Source organism: Bufo gargarizans, chromosome 11 (assembly GCF_014858855.1).
Source record: "Bufo gargarizans isolate SCDJY-AF-19 chromosome 11, ASM1485885v1, whole genome shotgun sequence".
NCBI lineage: Eukaryota > Metazoa > Chordata > Amphibia > Anura > Bufonidae > Bufo > Bufo gargarizans.
Window position 1 is genome coordinate 86,573,165 of NC_058090.1, and position 22,734 is coordinate 86,595,898.

Below are 22,734 nucleotides of genomic sequence, written 5' to 3' on the forward strand. Positions count from 1 at the left end.
AAGCTCTCATAGCAGCGCAGTAGGCCCCAGCACTTGCCCGGGTATGCCGGGTGCTGACGCCGACCCTGTTTACTGGATATCCGCAGCATAACACACCTCATACTGTGCCGGCATACATACATAATTCCTTTGGGTAGCCATCTTATATGCTTCTGGCCTATGTAAAAAGCTGTGAACTCTCATCTTTCTGAAGCCTGGGTCGCCTATGATATAGATGGACACTTTTATTACCACTACTCTGTAAGGCCAGCAATAAAAGGTCATAAAAGCTACACCAGGCCCAGCTCATCCTGTCCAAGATCAGCTCGCTGTCAAGCCTGGCTGGAGCGTGACGTCATTAATTTCCAGGTCTGGTTTGAGGAGAGCTAATAGCCCTTAATTCGCTCTGGGGATAAAACCAGTCCACTTTCATATTTCATTTATGAATCAACTTATGCCCTTTCTGACACCAGATCCAGGCTCTACAGAGTATTGTGGTTAATTGGGTATCAAATATGACTAGAGGATGTGATTCTGTAGCTGACCTATGGGTGGTAGAAGAACTACAGGTCCCAGCATTACCGTGTGTGGTCTCATTCTGTAGGTAAATAAATAAGGATCGCAAATATGTATTCTGTATAAAATATGCCGATGTATCAAGGAGATGCGGGCTTAAGTATAATCCTCATTGTAGGAACTGAACTTTGATGGGGTCATAAAACACTTGGGGGCCATTCCCTAGGCTTCACAGTCCCTCTGCTGCCATTGGCTGACAGGAGTAAGTCTCCTGCCCATGGGAGAGTTCATAAAAATCCATGCACAAGGACAGAGGAGAGAGACCCATGGAACATCACCAGACACTTCATTGGACATTGACGGCAGATCCCTGTATCAGAAGAACTTTGAGGGTCTCCCCTGATACATACTGAAAAGGGGTTTGCAAGGATTCAAAAAGGACATATGAACGACCATCTGAAACCCTGCAGAGAAACTAAGTATTCTTTCATCTTTTTCCCTTTCATTTGAACTGTCGTGATTATTTATATTGTTATTATTATTCTGTAGATTTATAGTCATTTTCATTAGATTTGTATGCACTGCTTTTTACCTCTTATTAAAGATTATAAAATCTAAATAGCCAAGTCTTCCATATTCTAAGCTGCTGAACAACGTACCTTGCCTTTGAAGAGACGTTACCAGGTAGTTAGTTAAATTGCATTTAGGAATTGTAGCTGGGGGTGATTGACTGCGGTTGGTCAGTAAGTGATATCCGGTTCATCCACTGATCTGTGTGATAGTGAATTACCCGGATAGTCGGCTCGTGGACCGGGAACCCACGTGGTGGCAGTTACCGAAGTGTAGTGGGGGGTGTTAGCCGAATGGTAATACCCCGGTCACGTGAGGTCTCTGTGTGTGCGCAGACTCCGTCACAGACCACTACGTCACAGCTGTGGGATCCGGAGCGGTCGGATCCATAGTTCGTGACATTTTTCTGGTGGCAGCTTACGGGATTCTGTATGCTTAGAATATTAGTGCATGAAGTTATGTCCATAACTCTGTACTAAAGGATTGAAAAATTCTGGAAGACGAAGCACAGTGCATTAGTTTTGATAGAATAATAATTCACGACAGTACCCTCCCCTCTCTCTTGTTTTCTGTCCTATCTTTTATTTGGCAATAATGTCCGAATCCGTGAATTATGACGCCCTGAGCGTGGCTGATATCACAGCTCTGTGTGAGCACAAAGGCATCCAAGTATATGGGAAAAATAAGACTGTCCTTATCCAGGAGTTATGTGCACGGAGGAGTCAAGAGTCATCCCTGCAGGATTCAGAGAATGGAGGAGACTCTGGGGCCCCTGAGCCAGGTGACCCCTTCCAGAATGAGGATGATGAACTGGGAGGAGGACAGCCTGCTGGGGCTTGCAGTCCTCTAGCTGGACATAACTCTGTCTCTATGCCATCCCAAAATGGGCTGGACCAACTAATGCTCAGTAACCCGGACTTATATTTTCGGCTGCTGGAGGCACGTCGTGCAGAGCGTAAGGCTGAGCTCGAGGCTGCAGAACGCAAGGCTGAGCTCGAGGCTGCAGAACGCAAGGCTGAGCTCAAGGCTGCAGAGCGCAAGGCTGAGCGCGAGGCTGCAGAACGGGAAGCTGTCCGCAGGCATGAACTGGACCTAGCCCGAGTACAGCTTCAGGGGTCCGACCGGCATGCCACAGCCACAGGCCCATCCCTGATGGTCAAGCCAAAACTGCCTGTGATGGAGTCTGAGAACTGTGACATTGATCTTTTCCTGCATGCTTTTGAAACCTCATGCCAGCAGTACCAGGTACCAGAGCCACAGTGGGCGGGACATCTAATGTCCGCACTGAAGGGCAAAGCTATGGAGGCCCTGGTCGGACTACCATTAGCAGAGCGTACCAGTTACGCGGTCATCAAAAAGGCTATTCTGGTCAAGTACCAGCTGACTCCAGAGACTTACCGTTTACGGTTCCGGTCCCTGCGGAGAGGGCCCGGAGATACTTTTATGGACCATCTGGGCAAGTTGCAGACCACCTTCCAACAGTGGTCTGATCCCCTCACAGAGGACACCAAGCAGTCCCTGGCGGATCTGATGGTCCGAGAACAGTTTGTCTCCAATTGCCCCACAGATGTGCAAAAATATGTATGTGAGCACAAGCCGAAGAGTGCGCGAGAGGCGGCTGAGCTAGCCGATGAATACGTCGCCATGCCCAGCACTCGGGCATTCAAAGACACTCTGTCCCGTCTGGGAGGAACCTCTTCATCTGCTTCTTCCTCCCGGCCAGCTTTGTCGGTTCCTGTCCAGCGAACCTTTCACAGGCCTGCACAAAGACCTGAAGGAGTCAAGCCAGCACCGACAGACGTGCGCAAGTGCTATGCGTGCGGCAAGCCAGGACACCTCAGCCACTCGTGCCCGGAGAAGAAGACAGCACCCCCTGGCAAGCTTGCCCGCAACCCATCATCTGTGCTGTTAGTGAATGGAGCTGCAAGACACACCGCAGACAACCTACAGTCGGTTACTGTGGGCAACCGATGCACCACAGGCTTCCGCGATACAGGAGCCGAAGTCACACTAGTTCGGCCTGAACTAGTGGATGACGCAGACCTTATTCCCGGCAAAAGCCTCACCATCACGGGAGTTGGGGGGGTGAGCCCTAATGTTCCCCTAGCTCGTGTTTTCCTTGATTGGGGGGCTGGGAGTGGAGTAAGGGAGGTGGGAGTCTCTGCGGAGATCCCCACAAATGTTTTATTAGGCACTGACCTAGGACGATTGGTCTCGTGCTACGTGCCCCCTGGAAGCACACAGGACTCACCCGTCCCTATGGAGGTCCCTGGACATACCGAGGTACTGTGCAAGGATGTTTGCGTAACATCAGATAACCTCGGGGATGGACCTCGGGAGGTGGGAGGTGGGGTGTGTGGGAGCAGTTCTCCTATGACAGGAGATGTAGAGGGGATGGCGGGTGTATGTACACAGGTAGCAAACATGTGTTTAACTGATTCAAGTTGTGCAAATGTTAAATGTGATGACATTATTGTGCCTGTGTTGCCCGTCACTCGCAGGGCTGCAAAAGCCGCAGCGGAACGCTCCATTGGGGAAGAGCAAGTGGAAGTGTCCCCTTCCACCGGTTCGGACCCCGTGGACTTAACCGCGTCAGAGCCTCAGCCACTGTCCCTGTTCGCCACAGGACAGCTGGCTGGGACTTGTAGTGCCGCCTTTGAGCAGGCCCTGCAAGATGACCTTACCTTGGAGCAGCTAAGAGGGTTAGCTGCCAGCCCTCCCACTGAGGGAGACAAATACCGAGTGTGTTGGGACAATGGGAAACTGTATAAGGAGGACATCTCCCACAGTGACAGTAGGGTGGGGCCACTCAAGAGGCAGCTCATTGTACCTGTGCAGTTCAGGGAACCATTACTGCAAGTGGCTCATGAGATCCCCTTAGCTGGTCACCTGGGAATAACCAAAACAAAGTCCCGGGTGATGCAGAACTTTTTCTGGCCTGGCCTCGGGGCAGATGTCGCCAAGTACTGCAGGTCCTGCGACATCTGTCAGCGAGTTGGCAAAGCAGGAGACCGTCACCGAGCTCCATTGAATCCCTTACCAATAATTGATGAACCCTTCAGGAGGGTGGCCGTGGACATCATTGGTCCCCTGGCCATCCCCAGCAGTTCGGGTAAACGGTTCATATTAACCCTGGTGGATTATGCGACGCGCTACCCGGAAGCAGTGGCGTTATCCTCCATTAGGGCGGACAAGGTTGCAGACGCCCTGCTGGGGATCTTCACGAGAGTGGGGTTCCCAGCTGAGCTTCTCAGCGACCAAGGACCTCAGTTCATGTCTGAACTAATGCAGGGGCTCTGTAGGAAAATACAGGTGAACCATATCGTAGCCAGCCCTTACCACCCACAAACAAACGGCCTCTGTGAGCGCTTCAACGGGACGTTGAAGCAGATGCTGAAGACGTTTGTGGAGGCGCAAGGGAAGGACTGGGAACGATATCTACCTCACCTGCTATTTGCCTACAGAGAGGTTCCCCAGGAGTCAACCGGGTTTTCGCCCTTCGAACTCCTGTATGGTCGACGAGTAAGAGGTCCCCTAGACCTAATCAGAGAGTCTTGGGAAGGCAGGGTTGCCGGAACTGAAGTCTCTGTAGTAGACTATGTCCTCAGGTTCCGAGACAAAATGGAGTCGCTTGTAGGTCTGGTACAGGAGAATATGGTGCAGGCCCAAAGCAAACAGAAGCAGTGGTATAACCGCACTGCCCGAGAGAGAATCTACCAGGAGGGGCAGAAGGTCTATGTCCTGCTGCCAATGCGGCAAAACAAACTGCAAGCTGCATGGGAAGGGCCGTACCCCATTGTCAAATGTCTGAGTAAGGTAAATTATGTGGTGGGCCTTGGAGAGGGAGGTAGGAGACAGAAGACGTTTCACGTCAACATGCTCAAGGAGCATCACGAGAGAACGCCACATGTTATGCCGGTTTGCAGCCTGCCCGAAAGGGAGGAGGCCGACCCCCTACTAGATCTGCTAGCTGACACTCGAGAGTTGGAGGTGGACTTAACCCTCAACCCGCAACTCTCGTCCCAGCAGAGATCTCAGCTCTTAGAAGTGTTGACGGCTCACCGTGACACTTTTACAGGGAAACCCGGGAGAACACACCTTGCAGTCCATCATGTGGACACAGGTACACATGCTCCCACCAAGCAGTCCGCCTACCGTGTCTCACTGGAGGTCCAGGCAGACCTCAGGAGGGAGATCGAGGAGATGAAGCAGCTCGGGGTCATTCAGAAATCCCACAGCGCTTGGGCCTCACCGGTGGTTCTGGTCCAGAAGAAAGATCAGACAACCAGGTTCTGTGTGGATTATCGGAAACTGAATGCCATCACAACCTCGGATGCTTACCCCATGCCCAGGATTGATGAACTGTTAGATAAGTTGGCAGGAGCCAGCTACCTGACAATCATGGACCTGAGCAGGGGGTATTGGCAGATTCCCCTGACCTCGGAGGCTCAGGAGAAGTCGGCCTTTATCACCCCTTTCGGCTTATACGAATTTACTGTAATGCCGTTTGGGATGAAGAATGCGCCAGCCACCTTTCAAAGGCTTGTGAATGACTTGCTGGAAGGACTAGAAGAATGTGCTGTCGCCTATTTAGACGACATTGCCGTGTATAGCCCCACGTGGAAGGAGCATCTGGTGCACCTGTCGCAAGTACTGGACAAACTTGCTGACGCTGGACTAACTGTTAAGCCTAGCAAGTGCCAGCTGGGCATGAATGAGGTCACTTACTTAGGCCACAGAGTAGGAGGAGGCACACTGAGGCCTGAAATAGAGAAGGTGAAAGCCATTACGAGATGGCCAACACCTCTCACCAAGAAGCAGGTCATGTCTTTCTTGGGAACGGCCGGGTACTATAGGAAGTTCATCCCGAACTATAGCGCCCTGGCCAAGCCTCTGACAGACTTGACCAAGAAGAAGCTGCCCAGGATGGTGTCATGGACGCCGGAATGCGAGCAAGGCTTCCAGGCCCTGAAGGATGCACTAGCCAGTGCTCCTGTGCTTCAGGCCCCAGATTTCACTCGGAAGTTTGTGGTCCACACGGATGCTTCCGCCTTTGGTCTGGGTGCAGTCCTGAGTCAGGTGAACCAGGCCGGGGAGGAGCATCCTGTACTATACCTGAGCCGTAAGTTACTGGCCAGGGAGACCAGCTACTCCACAATAGAGAAGGAGTGTTTAGCTATTGTGTGGTCCCTGCAAAAGCTACAACACTACCTGTATGGACGCAATTTCACAGTGATCACTGATCACAATCCCCTCAGCTGGTTGGCACGTCTCGCAGGAGACAATGCGAAACTGCTGAGATGGAGCCTGATTTTGCAGCAGTACAACTTCACCGTGCAGCACAGAAAAGGTAGTTTACATGGAAATGCCGACGGGTTGTCGCGGCAGGGAGAATCGGCCGGAGACGGCTGGGTTGCTGTGGAATAGGCTTGTGGCCATTTCCCCAGGCAACCTTTTAAAAGAGGGAGGTGTGCCGGCATACATACATAATTCCTCTGGGTAGCCATCTTATATGCTTCTGGCCTATGTAAAAAGCTGTGAACTCTCATCTTTCTGAAGCCTGGGTCGCCTATGATATAGATGGACACTTTTATTACCACTACTCTGTAAGGCCAGCAATAAAAGGTCATAAAAGCTACACCAGGCCCAGCTCATCCTGTCCAAGATCAGCTCGCTGTCAAGCCTGGCTGGAGCGTGACGTCATTAATTTCCAGGTCTGGTTTGAGGAGAGCTAATAGCCCTTAATTCGCTCTGGGGATAAAACCAGTCCACTTTCATATTTCATTTATGAATCAACTTATGCCCTTTCTGACACCAGATCCAGGCTCTACAGAGTATTGTGGTTAATTGGGTATCAAATATGACTAGAGGATGTGATTCTGTAGCTGACCTATGGGTGGTAGAAGAACTACAGGTCCCAGCATTACCGTGTGTGGTCTCATTCTGTAGGTAAATAAATAAGGATCGCAAATATGTATTCTGTATAAAAATATGCCGATGTATCAAGGAGATGCGGGCTTAAGTATAATCCTCATTGTAGGAACTGAACTTTGATGGGGTCATAAAACACTTGGGGGCCATTCCCTAGGCTTCACAGTCCCTCTGCTGCCATTGGCTGACAGGAGTAAGTCTCCTGCCCATGGGAGAGTTCATAAAAATCCATGCACAAGGACAGAGGAGAGAGACCCATGGAACATCACCAGACACTTCATTGGACATTGACGGCAGATCCCTGTATCAGAAGAACTTTGAGGGTCTCCCCTGATACATACTGAAAAGGGGTTTGCAAGGATTCAAAAAGGACATATGAACGACCATCTGAAACCCTGCAGAGAAACTAAGTATTCTTTCATCTTTTTCCCTTTCATTTGAACTGTCGTGATTATTTATATTGTTATTATTATTCTGTAGATTTATAGTCATTTTCATTAGATTTGTATGCACTGCTTTTTACCGCTTATTAAAGATTATAAAATCTAAATGGCCAAGTCTTCCATATTCTAAGCTGCTGAACAACGTACCTTGCCTTTGAAGAGACGTTACCAGGTAGTTAGTTAAATTGCATTTAGGAATTGTAGCTGGGGGTGATTGACTGCGGTTGGTCAGTAAGTGATATCCGGTTCATCCACTGATCTGTGTGATAGTGAATTACCCGGATAGTCGGCTCGTGGACCGGGAACCCACGTGGTGGCAGTTACCGAAGTGTAGTGGGGGGTGTTAGCCGAATGGTAATACCCCGGTCACGTGAGGTCTCTGTGTGTGCGCAGACTCCGTCACAGACCACTACGTCACAGCTGTGGGATCCGGAGCGGTCGGATCCATAGTTCGTGACATTCACTTACAATAGTGGTGTACTTTTATGAGGCCTTCAGGCTTCAGGGCCTCTGGGCAACTGCTACATTTGCACCCTTATGGGTATTCTCCTCGGGTTAGTCAAAAAAGGGGCACAGAGGGGCTGCCACTGTTAAAACAATCAATAGTATCAGTGTACAAATGTAACAAAGAGCTGGCAGAGCCAAGCCACTGACTGCACAACAGCAGCATTGGATATATGTATAGTATGTCTAGTCATAGTACAGCTTATTTTCTTGCCCTTTGCCTCACAAAGCCCTAGGACCCTTTTAAATTGCCCCCTCTCCCCACAGAGCACCCTGTGCCTCAGATTAGATAGATGTCTTGGCGTAAAACTGTGCAGTGGTCAAGAGAAGTCATCTTGGTGGTCTGGGCCAGATGGAGAAGAAAATAAAAAAACATGTCTACAGAGATGTCACATGTGAGTCGCTAGATTTACGGATTAGCTGTCACCTCTTCTGACATGTCTGTTATAGTAAGTCCTTGTATTCCACAGAAAGTCTTTGTGTAGGCCAGAACTGTATGTCAGCAGGTGATGTTCTTGTATAGTCTGATACTGTCAGCAATGATTGGACAGTGTCACACTGTGTAGGGACACAGCCCTTTGACACGATGACACTCATTTGTCAGTTTATTGATGCAGATCAAACCAGTATTGAACCTGCTAACGCTGGTAGGGTTGATTACAGACGGAAGGGCCAAGTTTGAGGAACCGCCTTTGGTCCACTTTATCTGCCACTGAGTTCCACCAGCTAACACCAGGACATTGTGACCACCACCGCAACTACATCCTGATGCTGGATGACACCAGGTTCCAGGGCATCGGTTGCCAGAGCTAAAGAGGATCCCAGAAGCTGGTCATGAACATCTGATGGAAAATATGTAGTGGTTTAGGGGAGAGGGTGCAATTTCTCCTCATGGCCTCTCCTTATCTCTACCCCTGGTGGTTAAGCCCTAGCTATCTACCAGGGGAATACCATTTTAAGGAATGTATCCCACCCAAACAAATTTCTGTTATTATGTGAACTGTGGACACTCCGCACAGAGTCACTCACTGAAATGCCCCCTAGAACGCGTTTCGGAGTTGTTCTGTTGTGTTTACCTCTCGTAGGAATTAGTCCCAGTGATTTTGTGGAAATAGAAAAAAATGACTTTTCCTGAATGCGAGACACTTCAGTGTGTATGGAGCAGCTTTTCTTCCACCCATTGTTCCCGGGCATTGAATGTCTGCACAACAGGAAGCGCCATTCTCCAGACCCGCTCAGCTGTAGTGGAACCCACCATATCCTCTGCTTCAGAGTTTTTAAGGTCACACTGGAGGTGCCAAGTTAATCATTGCTGGAATAATGAATGGGAGATTGCAGAGGAAATGCAATGTCCAGTTAACGCATGGACTCGGTGGATTCACCAGAGAGTCAAACCTTTTAAAGGAAACCTAGAAAAGATGCAGAAGTGTCTCTCATCGACTGCTCCGTTTTTTGAGCTTTTGCAATATAGATCCATGGGAAGTATATGGGATCTGCTCTGAGCAGTGCTTCTGCCCCTTTATTTGTGTGATCAAAGGTTTAGTTACCCTTTAAAGGGGTTGTCCAGGATCAGAAAAATATGGCAACCCTGGGAAGTGGACTGGGAAGTTAAAGCAGTCCTGGAAAAAAAAGTAAAACTGGCCCTATATTGTAGGAGGGTAAAAATTGACAGAAGACGGGGCATCATAAGTAGGCAGGTCCAATACAAGTTGGCAGGGCCTCCAATACCATAGTGCAGCACAAAATACAGTTGAGTTCAGGAGGGCACCTGCGGTTGTTGGCCAGGTACATAAGTACCTGATGCGTCCAGCATTAATGTTGAGGGTATCTGTCACGGCTGAGGATGGGGAAAACCCTCAGCCGTGCAATGCCAGAAGATGGATGGTCGATGCAAGGCCAGGACAGGAATCAGGGAGAAGGTCACCTCCTATCCATCCCTAATTCTGACCCTGTCTCCTAGCCGTATGAGCCGACCCTGATGGTAGGAGGGCTCATACTCCAGAACCTGATATTCCTGTCCTGGCCTTGCATCGACCATCCATCTTCGGGCATCGCACGGCTGAGGGTTTTCCCCATCCTCAGCCGTGACAGTATGACCACAAGGGTGGCCCCCACTGGCAGATGGTATACCACAGGAGGATGACTCCAGCTAGCCATGGCTGAAGTACCCCCTAGACTACTGATCTTAACTGAGGCTTTATAGCCCATGTAGCCACAGACACACCCAGTGCACACACACTAGGAAGGAAGTTAACCCTTTCAACACAAGGCAAGGGAAGACGGACACTTAAAGGGGAAGTACACACATAAACACACACTTCACCTGTTGCCGCGGGAAACGGCATGCGTGGCAACCATGTCCTGGGGATCAGCCAGAAGGCCGAGACACTGCCACCACATGCAAACAACACCAAACGTAGTCACGGGCAACCAAGTGAAGGATAATGTCACTACGCACACCATAGGCCATGACAGTATCAGATCGTTCTGCACCTGGACGAAGGCCATAAGGAAGGCTCGGGCAGCCTCATGGTCATTGGCCCATCGGGAAATTTCCCTGTAGGGTCTATGGCCAGTCCGCCCCTGGCTACTCTCTTCCAGAAACAGCACCACACCTGTCCATGGGTTGTGTCTTCCAATGAAGTGAATGGGGCTGAGCTGCAATAACACACAACCTGTGTGGCCCCAAGGAATCTGCCTCTCATTGTTCTCACTTTAAGTCAACACGGCAATTTGACATGGATGTCCCTGGAGGCTGCAGTGGATGTTCATGGTTTAGCTCCATTCAGTACCCCATGGGGCCCCCAAAAATAAATGGAGCAGCAGTTTGGGTATGCTCACTGCTGCTCCATTCATCTCTATGGGAATTTTGTAAATAGCCAAAAGCTGTACTAAGATGTCTTTGGAACACTGGTAGAGATGAATGGAGTGGCAGTGTGCATGCCCGACCTGCTGCTCCGCTCATTACAGGGGGACCCGAGGGGCACGTGATTAGTGGAGAGTCTCAGCAGTAGGACCCCAACCAATCTGTGAATAGAGGATAACTTCTCACACCTGGAATACCCCTTTAAGCTCTTTTCCTCCTAACCCACGACCCCTTGGCGAGCTAGTTACATTGGATTTTTTGTAAAACGTGCTGTGCCAAACCGCACCAAAAATACACCAAATTTTGCCACATTTTACAACAGGGTCTCTATTCGGTCACATTAGTGAATCTGTAGCTTCATATTTTATCATACATGCTCTGAAGTAACAGATGGTTCCAAAGGTGGAGATACATTTTAATGTACCATTATCCATCAGTCTTCATTGGTGTTATTATTCATTGTCACCTGCCAAGAGCATGTCCGTCCAATGGTGTAATGCTGGATTTGACCTCCGGAGGCACTGCAGGAGAGTTGAACACCCACTGCCACTTTCTCCTGCAGATGACAGCCCATTGTATGAAAGGGACCTTTCCAACCAAAAGGGATTTCTCAAAGTGATTAACCCTTTCAGCTCGTTCAACGCTTTATCTTCCAGCTTTGGAAATGTACTCATTTTACGTGTATTTGCATAATGGTGGGGATGCAGACTAGTATTAGTACCATCAACAAGACTGGTCCCTTCTGAGATACCTGCACAATAAGGTTTTCCATGTTATACATAGCGTACCATAAGACTGTGATAAGAAGCCCCCTGGTGGCAACAGCGGAAATGATTTGACTACGGCACAACTCGTGTGCCTCTGCCTCATAGTGCCGCCTTCTGTGTAGTAAGGCTAGAGATGTCAACCTTCCTGGGTGCTATAGGCAAATGCTCCATTTTTATTTCGCTGTAAGAAGGTTTGACCATGAAAAACTGTTCACAGCACTGAATAGGGGACGGAGGAGAGCAGGAAAAACATAACTTCTTCAGAGCTTTTATTATCAGGAGTAGTTTAAATCTGAACTTTTATTCTGCCAGATTCTGCTTCTGTAAGTGTGCAGGAGGTGGGGCTTCACTGGGAAACGCCCTTTCTTCTATGCATTGAGCTGCTTTAGAGTCTTTACCCCTCCATAGAACCACTGAAAAGAGCTCAATGCAGAGAATAGAGAGCACTTCACAGTAAAGCGCCCCCTGGGCATTTACAGAAGCAGAATCTGGCAGATTAAGAGTTCAAGGGGTCCCAGAGCCGATTTCCGATTTCCATTTCTTCTGCTTCACCATTTTATTTTATTTTGCTACAGCTGCCAGTGCAAGAGGTGCAAACACAGTTTTACACCTGCCTTTGAATTACTTGATAACTGTATAAATTCCTATGTACTGAGCTCCCCCTAGTGGTGGCATCCAACATAGTAACATACATAGTTTATAAGGCTGAGAAAAGAGGCAGAGAGCTCCAAAGTCTCACTGCTCTTACCGTAAAGAATCCTCTTCTATGTTTGTGTACAAACCTTCTTTCCTCCAGACGCAGAGGATGTCCCCTCGTCACAGTCACAGTCCTGGGGATGAATAGAGGATGGGAGAGATCTCTGTACTGACCCCTGATATATTTATACATAGTCATTAGATCTCCCCTCAGTCCTCTTTTTTATAATTGTATATTTATTAAATAATATAGAAATGAAGATGCACATCTACAATGGATTCGTGCACATTAGTACAAGGTAAAGGATGAAACATGAAAAGCATCACATTCATATTGATTGAGCACTTGTAACACTCAATAATAATCAATGATGAAAAAATAAGAAACCGAGCAGAAATATAACAATAAAGTGTAGTAAGGGAGACTGGGTCTATCTTTAATCAGTCCAAAGTAGGACTACTTAGCGGTATATCCTAGAACAAGAAGACATCAGGTAGTAGTGAAGGAGTCTTAAAGACCCAAAAGCCCGGAGCTTTTCAGCAAGTAATGCTTTACCAAATTAATAACCAAAAGACAAGACAAATAACATAGACGATGACACAAGAGGGAGGAGGAGGGAACACCTCTTTCTCATGAGGCCGTTAAGGTTGCCTTGTGGCCCAGTAATTATCCCAAAGGTCCCATATGGCGTTGAAGAGTACTATTTTGTCCTGAAACATGGCCGTGGAATATTCCATTGTTCGGACCTCCATCACCCTAGCGTACAAATCAGAAACCCGTGGCGGTTCAGGGCTTTTCCCAGATCGAGAGATTAGACAACGGGCTGCTGTTAGTATTAATAGTAATAACTTAAGTGAGTGTTTTTTTAACTTGAATGGGGACCACATTAAGCAGGAAGGACATAGGGTCAGGTTGGAGTCGTCTTTTTTCTAAAGTGAATAACCCTAATGTTGATAATCTTTCAGGGTACTGTAGTTGCCCCATTCCAGTTATTACTTTAGTTGCCCTCCTCTGGACCCTCTCCAGCTCTGCTATGTCTGCCTTGTTCACTGGAGCCCAGAACTGTACACAGTACTCCATGTGTGGTCTGACTAGCGATTTGTAAAGTGGTAGGACTATGTTCTCATCACGGGCATCTTTTGATGCAACCCATTATCTTATTGGCCTTGGCAGCAGCTGCCTGACACTGGTTTCTGCAGTTTGAGAGGTTTTCCAAAACTTCTACAGCCTCATACACTTCAGGTCTAGTGGTCTGAGGCCTATGAGGCTAAACAGCAGGGGCGGGAGCCATAGGCATTAACTGCTACCCATTAAAGGCAGGTCAGAGGGCATCTAGGAGAAATACTCATCTCACCTAATGAGAACCGGACCTGTTGGCAGGTGCCCACAGAGCTGGACCCCTACCGATATAATAGTAGGGTGGCCAGATGTCCGGTTTCCTGGCTCCCTGTCCGCACAGGGCGGACACAGGGATGTCCGCCTTTCTCAGTAGCTCACACTCATTGTGCTGTATGAACATGAGCTGCATCAGCCCTCTGACATGGCTGAGGGTGAGAGAAGTGATCCAGTAGAAAGACACAGGAGTGCTATGCAGTATCTAAGCTAGCTTACAATGCTGAAGCTAGGATCCATTCACAGCACTATGGGAATAAGTCCCCTCCCAGCTCATCTTTCCTATGCGCTTAATACCTCCCACCGCTAGGTGTCTCTGTGACACTTATGATCCCTCTTTCCACCGCAGTGCTGAGGCGCTCTATAATAGAACGTCAGGCGTACTCTATCGTCCGCAGTTCCGGGTGACGTGTTTCCGGTGCTTCTTGTGCTGAGCTCAGCTGTGGAGGAAGATGGTTCTGCTGGAGAGTGAGCAGGTGAGCGGCGCTGTGTGAGCCAGGGCTGGCATAGCCCCAAGTAATGGATAGCTGGGGACGTATCTTAGAGGGTGAGGACTGGACTCCGGGGCAGGACCCTGACCCCTCCCTAGCCGCCTGGTACCATATGTATTGGGGCTGATTCTCCTGCCATGTCACTATATAGCTACAGGTGGGCTGCTGGGACCACCAGAGATCCCTTAAAGAAGGGGTGGACATGCTTGTAAATAGCAGCTTCCCTTGACTTTGATGGCAACCCCCACAACAGAGCTCACCAATCAGAAAGTTATGGCAGATTATTGGGGTATCTGTGCCCTCAGTGATGCCATCTACTGGGGAAACCCACAAATTGGGCTTGTTCCCGTCCAGGACCCGGTGCCTGCCATCGGAGGTATACACTTTCCGCGTGACCTGTGGCAGCAGTGGCATGCGTCACCTACTGGAAAACTTAGCCTTGTGGTATGGTGATTTATACTGGCCTGACAGAGACCAAGGAGCGTATGGGTAAGGGCTCATGCACTCGACTATGTGTATTTTGCGGTCCGCATCCGCCCAAAAAAATAAAATAAATGGATGACGTCCGTGTTAAGTCTGTATTTTTGGCGGATCCATTGTAACAATGCCTGTCCTCGTCCACAAAACAGACAAGAATAGAACATGTTCTATTTTTTTGCGGAACGGACTTGCGGACCTACGGATATGGAGTGCACACAGAGTAATTTCTGTTTTTTACGTCCCCGTTGACGTGCGCATGAGCCCTATGTTTAATGTATATGCCAGCAGCTGTTGCCAGTGTATATATTAAACATGGCATTTTGCCTCACCCACCCCTCAAGCTTCAAGGGGTTGTCCAGTTCCGTGATATTGTTGACCTAACCTCAGGACAGTTCATCAGTGTCAGAGGATCTGCTGGCCGCCTGCGTTTTTTGTTGCCTTTTTGGGGGCCGTTTTTTGCATGCAGTGGGGGATATTTATAATAGACAAGCGTTTATTTTCAGACATTTTGCCAACGCTTTCTTAATAGGGGAAAACCTGCAATAAAGAAAATGCTTGTGGTAAGACGCAGAGGGGGTCATTTACTAAGGCTCGGTTCAAAGCTACAACCGGGTTATTAGGAGATGCATGCCTCTTTCTTTATAAATGTCGTATTGCCTGCTGTCCGTGCACTAGGGTTGTCAGATACCAAAATTTTTCTTCGATTTTGATACCATAAAAACGTATTGCGATATTCAATACCACGGCAAAAAAATAAAACGCCAAAAAAGCCGCGTGCGTTCAGGATTTTATGGAATGTCCGGCCCATAATGGAACAGTCCTATCCTATTTTTTTGGGGGGGACAAGGTGACTAACAAATGGCGAATCACATAGTTTTTACAGCATTCACTGCATAGGAGATATTTTTTTAATATTTTAATAGTTTGGACTTTTCGGACGTGGCGATATGTAATATATTTATTTATTGCTTATATATTTTATATGTAAAATTGGGAAAGGGGATGATTTATACTTTTATTTTTTTTATTTAATAACTATTTCCCCCTTAGGGGCTATAACCTGGATCTTTTCATCCCTTGTCCTATTCCCCTTGATAGATCTCTATTAGGGTGAATAGGACCTCACACTATCCCTGCTGCCCTGTGCATAGTGCACACATCAGTATGGAGCTGACCATGGCAGCCCGGGCTTCAGTAGTGTCCCGGCTGCCATGGTAACCGATAGGAGCCCCCGCAAAACACGGACAGCGGCAATGTGCGTTCCGCACATTGCTGGCCCTAATAGAATAGGCCTATTCTTGTCCGCTGTTGCGGACAAGAATAGGACATGTTCTGTTTTTTTTCGGGATTGAAATTGCGCACCCGGAAGTGCGGGTCCGCAATTCCGTTCCGCAAAATGCGGAGCGGAATTGCGGATGTGTGAATAGAGCCTTACACTGCTGGGGCTCTGATCAGAAGCTGCCACTGCCACCAATGAGGGGAAGGGGAGGGGACCCTGTGGCCACTGCGCCCCCAATGATGTAATACAAATACAGGAGGCGGGTGCCGGCCGCAGAAACACATAGCTGGCACCCGACCTCTATGACAGGGCGCTGCGATCAGTGGCGGTTAACTCCTCAGGTGCTGCCTGACCAACCCCCATGCACTTCTTGAAAAAAAAGGCAAGGGTGTAAGAAAGAGTTCCAAATTTTATTGCAAATCAACACTTACAACTAAATCTAAAAACTGGGGTAGAGCCATAGCAAATGAACCCTACTGTGTGCAAAAACCCGAAAAAATTGCGCATAAAAAGCAGGTGCCAAAAACCCTCCACAAGCGCTTGTTTTTATTTATTTTTTATACAGGTACGTCAAATGCTGGTGTACATGGACCCTTAGGCCTCATGCACACGACCGTTGTGTGCATCCGTGGCCGTTGTGCAGTTTTCCGTTTTTTTTTTCGCGGACCCATTGACTTTGAAAAATTGGAAAATGCACCGTTTTGCATCCGTGATCCGTGTTTCCTGTCCGTCAAAAAAATAGGACCTGTCCTATTTTTTTGACGGACAACGGTTCATGGACCCATTCAAGTCAACGGGTCCGTGAAAAAACACGGATGCACACAAGATTGGCATCCGTGATCCGTAGGTTACTTTCATACAGACGGATCCGAAGATCCGTCTGCATAAAAGCTTTTTCAGAGCTGAGTTTTCACTTCGTGAAAACTCAGATCTGACAGTATATTCTAACACAGAGGCGTTCCCATAGTGATGGGGACGCTTCTAGTTAGAATATACTACGAACTGTGTACATGACTGCTGCCTGGCAGCACCCGATCTCTTACAGGGGGCTGTGATCCGCACAATTAACCCCTCAGGGAACGCCTCTGTGTTAGAATATACTGTCGGATATGAGTTTTCACGATGTAACTCATATCCGACAGTATATTCTAACATAGAGGCGTTCCCATGGTGATGGGGACGCTTCAAGTTAAAATATACCATCGGATTGGAGAAAACTCAGATCCGATGGTATAAAAGGGACTCCTGACTTTACATTGAAAGTCAATGGGGACGGATCCGTTTGCAATTGCACCATATTGTGTCAACGTCAAACGGATCCGTCCCCATTGCATTGTAATTCAGGACGGATCTGTTTGGCTCCGCACGGCCAGGCGGACACCAAAACGACTTTTTTTTTTTTCATGTCCGTGGATCCTCCAAAAATCAAGGAAGACCCACGGACGAAAAAACGGTCACGGACCTACGGACCCCGTTTTTGCGGACCTGAAAAAGAAACGGTCGTGTGCATGAGGCCTTAGGCTAACTGTACACGGTGCACATTTTCGTCAGCAGCATAAGGTCTCCTTCAGACGGCCGTGGTGTTTTGCGTATCCGCAAATTGCGTATTCACAAAACAGATACCGGCCGTGTGCGTTGCGAAATTTGCAGACCACACATGGCCACAACCATAATAGAAAATACCAATTCTTGTCCACGGAACCACGGATGCGAGCAGAACACGGTGTGCTGTCGGCATCTTTTGCGGCCCCATTGAAATGATTTGTGGAACACGTGCGGACCCGTCCATATGGCCGTTTCCATGGTGCAGAAATTGAACCGCACTGCAGATTTTGAAATCCTCAGTATTTCAGTTTGGTGCAGATTTCATTCTTTCCAATGTGAATTGTGAAATCTGAGGCAAATCCACAAATAACTCATGTGGCGTTTGGTGCGGAAAAGCGGTGAAAACCACGCGAAGATCTGCATCAATTGGATGGATGGTAAATCTGAACTCCAATGCTGTCTTGCTGCTTATAATTGCCATTCTGACTCATAGGGGGTCAATTATTAAGACCGCCGCTCTTAATACCCCTTCAGCTGATGGTGTATGCATCACCTGTCTAAATCTACATCCGCTCCCTTGCATAGTTTTAGACCATTTTCTACGCCTAAAACAGGCGTAGAATATGATAAATGGGACAGGCCTGTCGGCCCTTCCCTGCCCACGCACCCTCTTTTAGACTTGGCATGAGCGGGGGAAAGTCACAGATTGTGGCACAAATAACCTTTGCAACAGATTTTTTTTGTTTACAGATAAACCCATTTTGGGACTGTGGTCCCTCGCACCTTCCATTCCACCCCATTCTCGGATGGTCACATCAGATGCTGTTCTGTTTGGTCACCTGTAGTAAATAAAGCTATTTGTGGAAAGTGACCTGCTCTATGGTCCCCTGCTGGACCTCATGGTCCCTATGCTTCCTCAGTCCGACCCCTGGATACATATATACTGTTAGGCTTACTTATGTATCAGTATGACTTGTAAGTCAGATGCTTACAATTAGGGCTGCAGTAAACGATTATTAATCGAATATTCTACCGATAATTTTTACGATTAATCGAGTACTTTAATAAGAAAAAATGAATTACGGTAAGAGACTGTTTTCCTTTATAAAAACTCATAGGACCCCCCCGGCATTAGTCCCCAACCCTCTTTGTTCCCCCAGTGCCGTTGGTGCACAGGGGTCACCCGACTGCTCCCCAGTAGTCACAGCAATAGTACCATAGTGTTGGTATTAAGGAGCCTTGGAGAGCCTAGTGCTGCTGCCACCCAGCTTTCCCAGGCACAGATCTCAATGGGCAGCAGGCCTCCTACCTGTGTCTATGGTGGAGCGGTTCCTGGCCAATGCCTCCTGGTGCTCCCCGGCCTCCTGCAGCTCAGCGATTTCCCGGGCACACACTTGTCGGCCAGCTACCTGAGCTGCACACAGGTCCGGCAGGGCGGGTGCCCCATGTCCCCCTGTCACAGCCGGCAGCACTTCCTGGGCTCTCCCTGCAGACAGGGCCAGCAGTACGTGTGCCCGCACAGCACAGTGACCGGGTCCGACAGGAAGCCGCCACAGCCTGGGCACCGCAGCACACACTGCACTTCCTCCCGCACCACGACCGAGTTCCAGTACTGCCGCAACAGACTCTCCAGCAGAGGCTTCACTTAGCTCACGCTTTGTGGTCATGTGATTTAAACGTAATATCCCTGCATCGAGGATTCATCGAGTAATCGTTGCAGCCCTTCTTACAGTAGAGCCCGCCAGGGCCGATTAGTAATAATGCAAGAAATAATTTCCATACATTTAACTTTATTGCAGTTTTTGACTGAGCTGACGCGTCTGTTCCAGAAATGCCGAACAAGCGGAAGTGTCTTCATCACATTAAAGAAATGTATGTATGTTCTCCTTTAGTACTTATGAAAGCAATAAGTTGTACAAAATGTAAAAAAATAAATTGTGACTGGGCTCTGGAGTAGAAGGCGTTTCACACTAAGGATCTCCCAGCATTGCCGGAAGCTTGAAAGTCTCCTCCGGCCCCATTAACCAGCAGATATCCGGCAAATGTGCTGAGGTAAATGAGGCTGGACGGAGACTTTCAAGTTTCTGGCAATACCGAAATGCAGAGATCAGGCAGGCTGTTCCCTGCCGAGATCCCTAGTGTGAAGCTAGCCTTATACAGGCTGTACCTTTGGAAGATTATGCAATGTATTTCTTAAAATGAGGCTTCTTCCACACCCAGATTTGCTCTAGCATTACTGCCAAAAAAAGCCATGAAAACAGCTTCCTTTTTTGTGTGTAAAACAGTGTGTGACTCAGAGGGTGGTGTCGCACACATCTTTTTGTGGAAGTTTTTGGTGCCTTTTGTTTTTTTAGCCAAAGCCAGAAGTGGATCCAGCAAGAAGGACTTCTGCTTCTCCTTCCTGATGGATCCACTTCTGGCTTTGGTTCCTAAAACTGCCACTAAAGTGTGTGATGCCACGCTGAGGAAATCTTTCAAACCTTCTGGAGTAGGATGCACATTAATTAACATGTCCACTTTGGGCTCATGTGGAGACTGTGCCGTTAAAAACGGCAGACAGTCGTATGGCAGATTGCTTTGACATTCAGCCTCAAAGTAAGTACAGGCAAAGCACATACATCCCAGATGTGCTGCACATGGACTTGCCATATGCCAGTTTGTGGTAAAACCATGGGCAGTTTTGGCCACGTGGCAAAAAAAAGGACAAGAATGGGCGCCATGATTACTTGAGTTCAGTGAGTTATATGTTCCCACATTCTTCACAGACGATGGACGGACAAAGCCAGTTCCTAGTAAGGGCCATTCAGAAACCTTCGAACCAGCCGACAATAAATGTCTTTTGAGAGCCACAGATGGAAAAAGAAAGATCAGCACTGTGGTGAGTGGCCGGGCAGTAGAAGGGTTCCTCTAAATGTCCACCTAAGCTCATTGTGCGTCTTCTACCTCTACAGGTCAGTTCCAAAGACGTAAACAAGTTCCAGATGGTAAGTGCTCATTATAGAATGAGAAGACCATCAGATGTCTATGTTCTGTATTCTAGGATAGGTAATATTTTCTCCCTCTATTTCAGGCTTACTCCAACCTACTCCGTGCAAATATGGATGGACTGAAAAAGAAGGACAAGAAAAGTAAATCAAAGAAGAGCAGTGCCGCCCAGTGATGGACTTGGACTTCTTTTTGCTATAGACGAGAGCAGTGAGAGAGCACAGCCTATCTCTATATAACACCTCGGACCAGTCGGAACTGGTGGCAATGATGGGTCCATCGATGTACATTGCTCTGCTGCTGCCTGTTATATTTTCTGATTTTTAAATTTTATTTTTATTTTGTAATTGGAAAACAGTTTCTTTGGATTTACTGTACAGATTGTCCTGTTAGGACATACATTGTTCTGTCATTAAAATTATACTGAAGTTAGTGCTCTGGTACCAGCACTCAGCCTGCTACAAACAAGACTTACTGAACCCAGTATAGAATGAGCCCACGGTTGGCAGCATGCTCTGCACAGTGTCCACCCCTAAGTGCAGAAAGATGGGTCTTGGGGACTAGCTAGGAGCATCAGATGCCACCACAGAATATCTGTGCTATCCCAGGAGCTAAATTGCTGTAGGACAAACTGACCGCAGGCAATGCCAATTCCCGTCCACTAATTTTGAAGGATCTGAAGGGCACAGTGACGTGTTTGCGGCGTAAGAAATCTGCATTGTAGCTGGCAAAAATTCATAGTAGCAAAAGCCACCCCCAGGTAGTGTGGCTTTGTGGCAGATTTCACAATACATGGAAATATAAAACGTGGAAAAGGTCTGCAGTGTGTGGGTTAGATTTGTTAAAAATCCCATCCACTTCATTACTACTGTAGATGTTCCATGAGGTTCTACAGGCTTTATGCTGCAGGTGGCTGTACCCTAAGGGTTTGTTTAGTCTCTGAAGCCACAGCTTGGAGTGTTTTGTAATAGAGAAGACTCATTTTTCCCTCTTTTAAAGGGTTCTCTGCATATGATGCACTCCTGGCTTTGGCTTTAAAAAAACAGAACATGGAAACTAAGCCTAAAGAAACCCTCACAGGCTGGTTTGGTCATCTTTCTGGAGGACCTGATATGTCTGTGCATTACATGGGCAGCCCAGTTGTAGCAAACCCTTGCTCCTAGTCTCCTCAGCAGACACTAGCTGATTGTAAGCTGTCTCACTGCTGGGAACCCCAGCAATTTGCTTATTTTCAGAGATTCTTCTAACCGAGAAGCAGTCAACACCAGTGGAAAGTCCACGTCCTCTCACTAGACATCATGGTTCATGAACTGTTATATCTGCTCCATACAGTCTGACATGTTATGGCTTTGTATTTATACTGCTGTTAAAAAAATATATTTAAAATAATTTACACCTGAGAATACTTGTTTTAGCAGATAAAGGCTCAATATAACGCCAATCCTATGTAAATTATTATATGTGGCTTTTTATATAAGCTGTCCTTGAGGTGCCTCTGCGGCCATCATCCAGCATGCATTGTTGAGCTGGAAAACTCATTTAATATTGGTAGAATGACACTACAATAATGCTGGCTTCTTGGTACAAGTAAAATCAAAAGGTTATAAATACATATAGAAAATGATTTTTCGATATTTTTGTGGTGACCTGGAGTAAAAAAAAAAAGTTTTTGCTAAGTTTTAGTCTGCATTTTCTCACTGTTAAGACCATAATATTCATTTTCCAACTTGCCCCTAGTTTTAGATCTTTGTCATATGTTTGTGTCCCTCTCAGTGAGACGTGCCAGCTGTGAGGTCTGTGTGTCCAGGATGCTGCTGTCTTCGCTAGCTCTCTGGGCTGACCTCTCATTCTACAGCCTTGAGGGATTTCTTCTCCCTTGAGCTGACAGTCTGTGATGCTGAGAGGTCTGTCATGGCTCCAGTCATTTGTAGTTGCTGTGTGCTGTCTCTGTACACTGCCTGTACCCAGCCTGTGTGATTCATCCTTGCTCTTCCTGCTTTCCTCCCTATCTACACTCTGATTCAGTACAGCCAACCTTGCATACGTATCCACCAGAACACAAACATGCAGGAACCTATGGCTGCTCCTAGTGTTGAGTTAAAACCTCTATCGTGGAGAATTTTAAAATGCAGACTGTAAATCCTACTATGAGTTTTTATTGTTGTCGTTGAATCCTGGTGGATCTTCATGTGGGGGGGTCTCATTTGCAGAGGGGGGCAGCAGTGGCCACGCACACCAGAGGCGAAAACACACTTCTCAGGGTTGTGCTTGACTAACTCAACTAAAGGG

General features: G+C 47.7%; 1 protein-coding gene across 1 annotated transcript; it reads left to right on the forward strand.

The window, feature by feature from the left end:
* The first annotated feature begins 14,050 nt into the window (after positions 1 to 14,050).
* SRP14 (signal recognition particle 14) lies at positions 14,051 to 20,877 on the forward strand. The gene is made up of 5 exons (XM_044271898.1): positions 14,051 to 14,141; positions 19,260 to 19,332; positions 20,226 to 20,338; positions 20,412 to 20,444; positions 20,531 to 20,877. Exons 1-5 carry the CDS (start codon positions 14,118 to 14,120, stop codon positions 20,618 to 20,620), a joined length of 333 nt encoding a protein of 110 aa, XP_044127833.1. The 5' UTR covers positions 14,051 to 14,117; the 3' UTR covers positions 20,621 to 20,877.
* The last annotated feature ends 1,857 nt before the right edge of the window (positions 20,878 to 22,734 follow it).

Excerpts from the sequence above, each read along its gene's own strand:
- SRP14 (XM_044271898.1), top strand. The coding sequence starts at position 14,118 with ATGGTTCTGCTGGAGAGTGAGCAG. Across the intron at positions 14,142-19,259 it reads TTCTGCTGGAGAGTGAGCAG|TTTTTGACTGAGCTGACGCG; the intron begins GTGAGCGGCGCT and ends ACTTTATTGCAG. Across the intron at positions 20,445-20,530 it reads ACGTAAACAAGTTCCAGATG|GCTTACTCCAACCTACTCCG; the intron begins GTAAGTGCTCAT and ends CCTCTATTTCAG.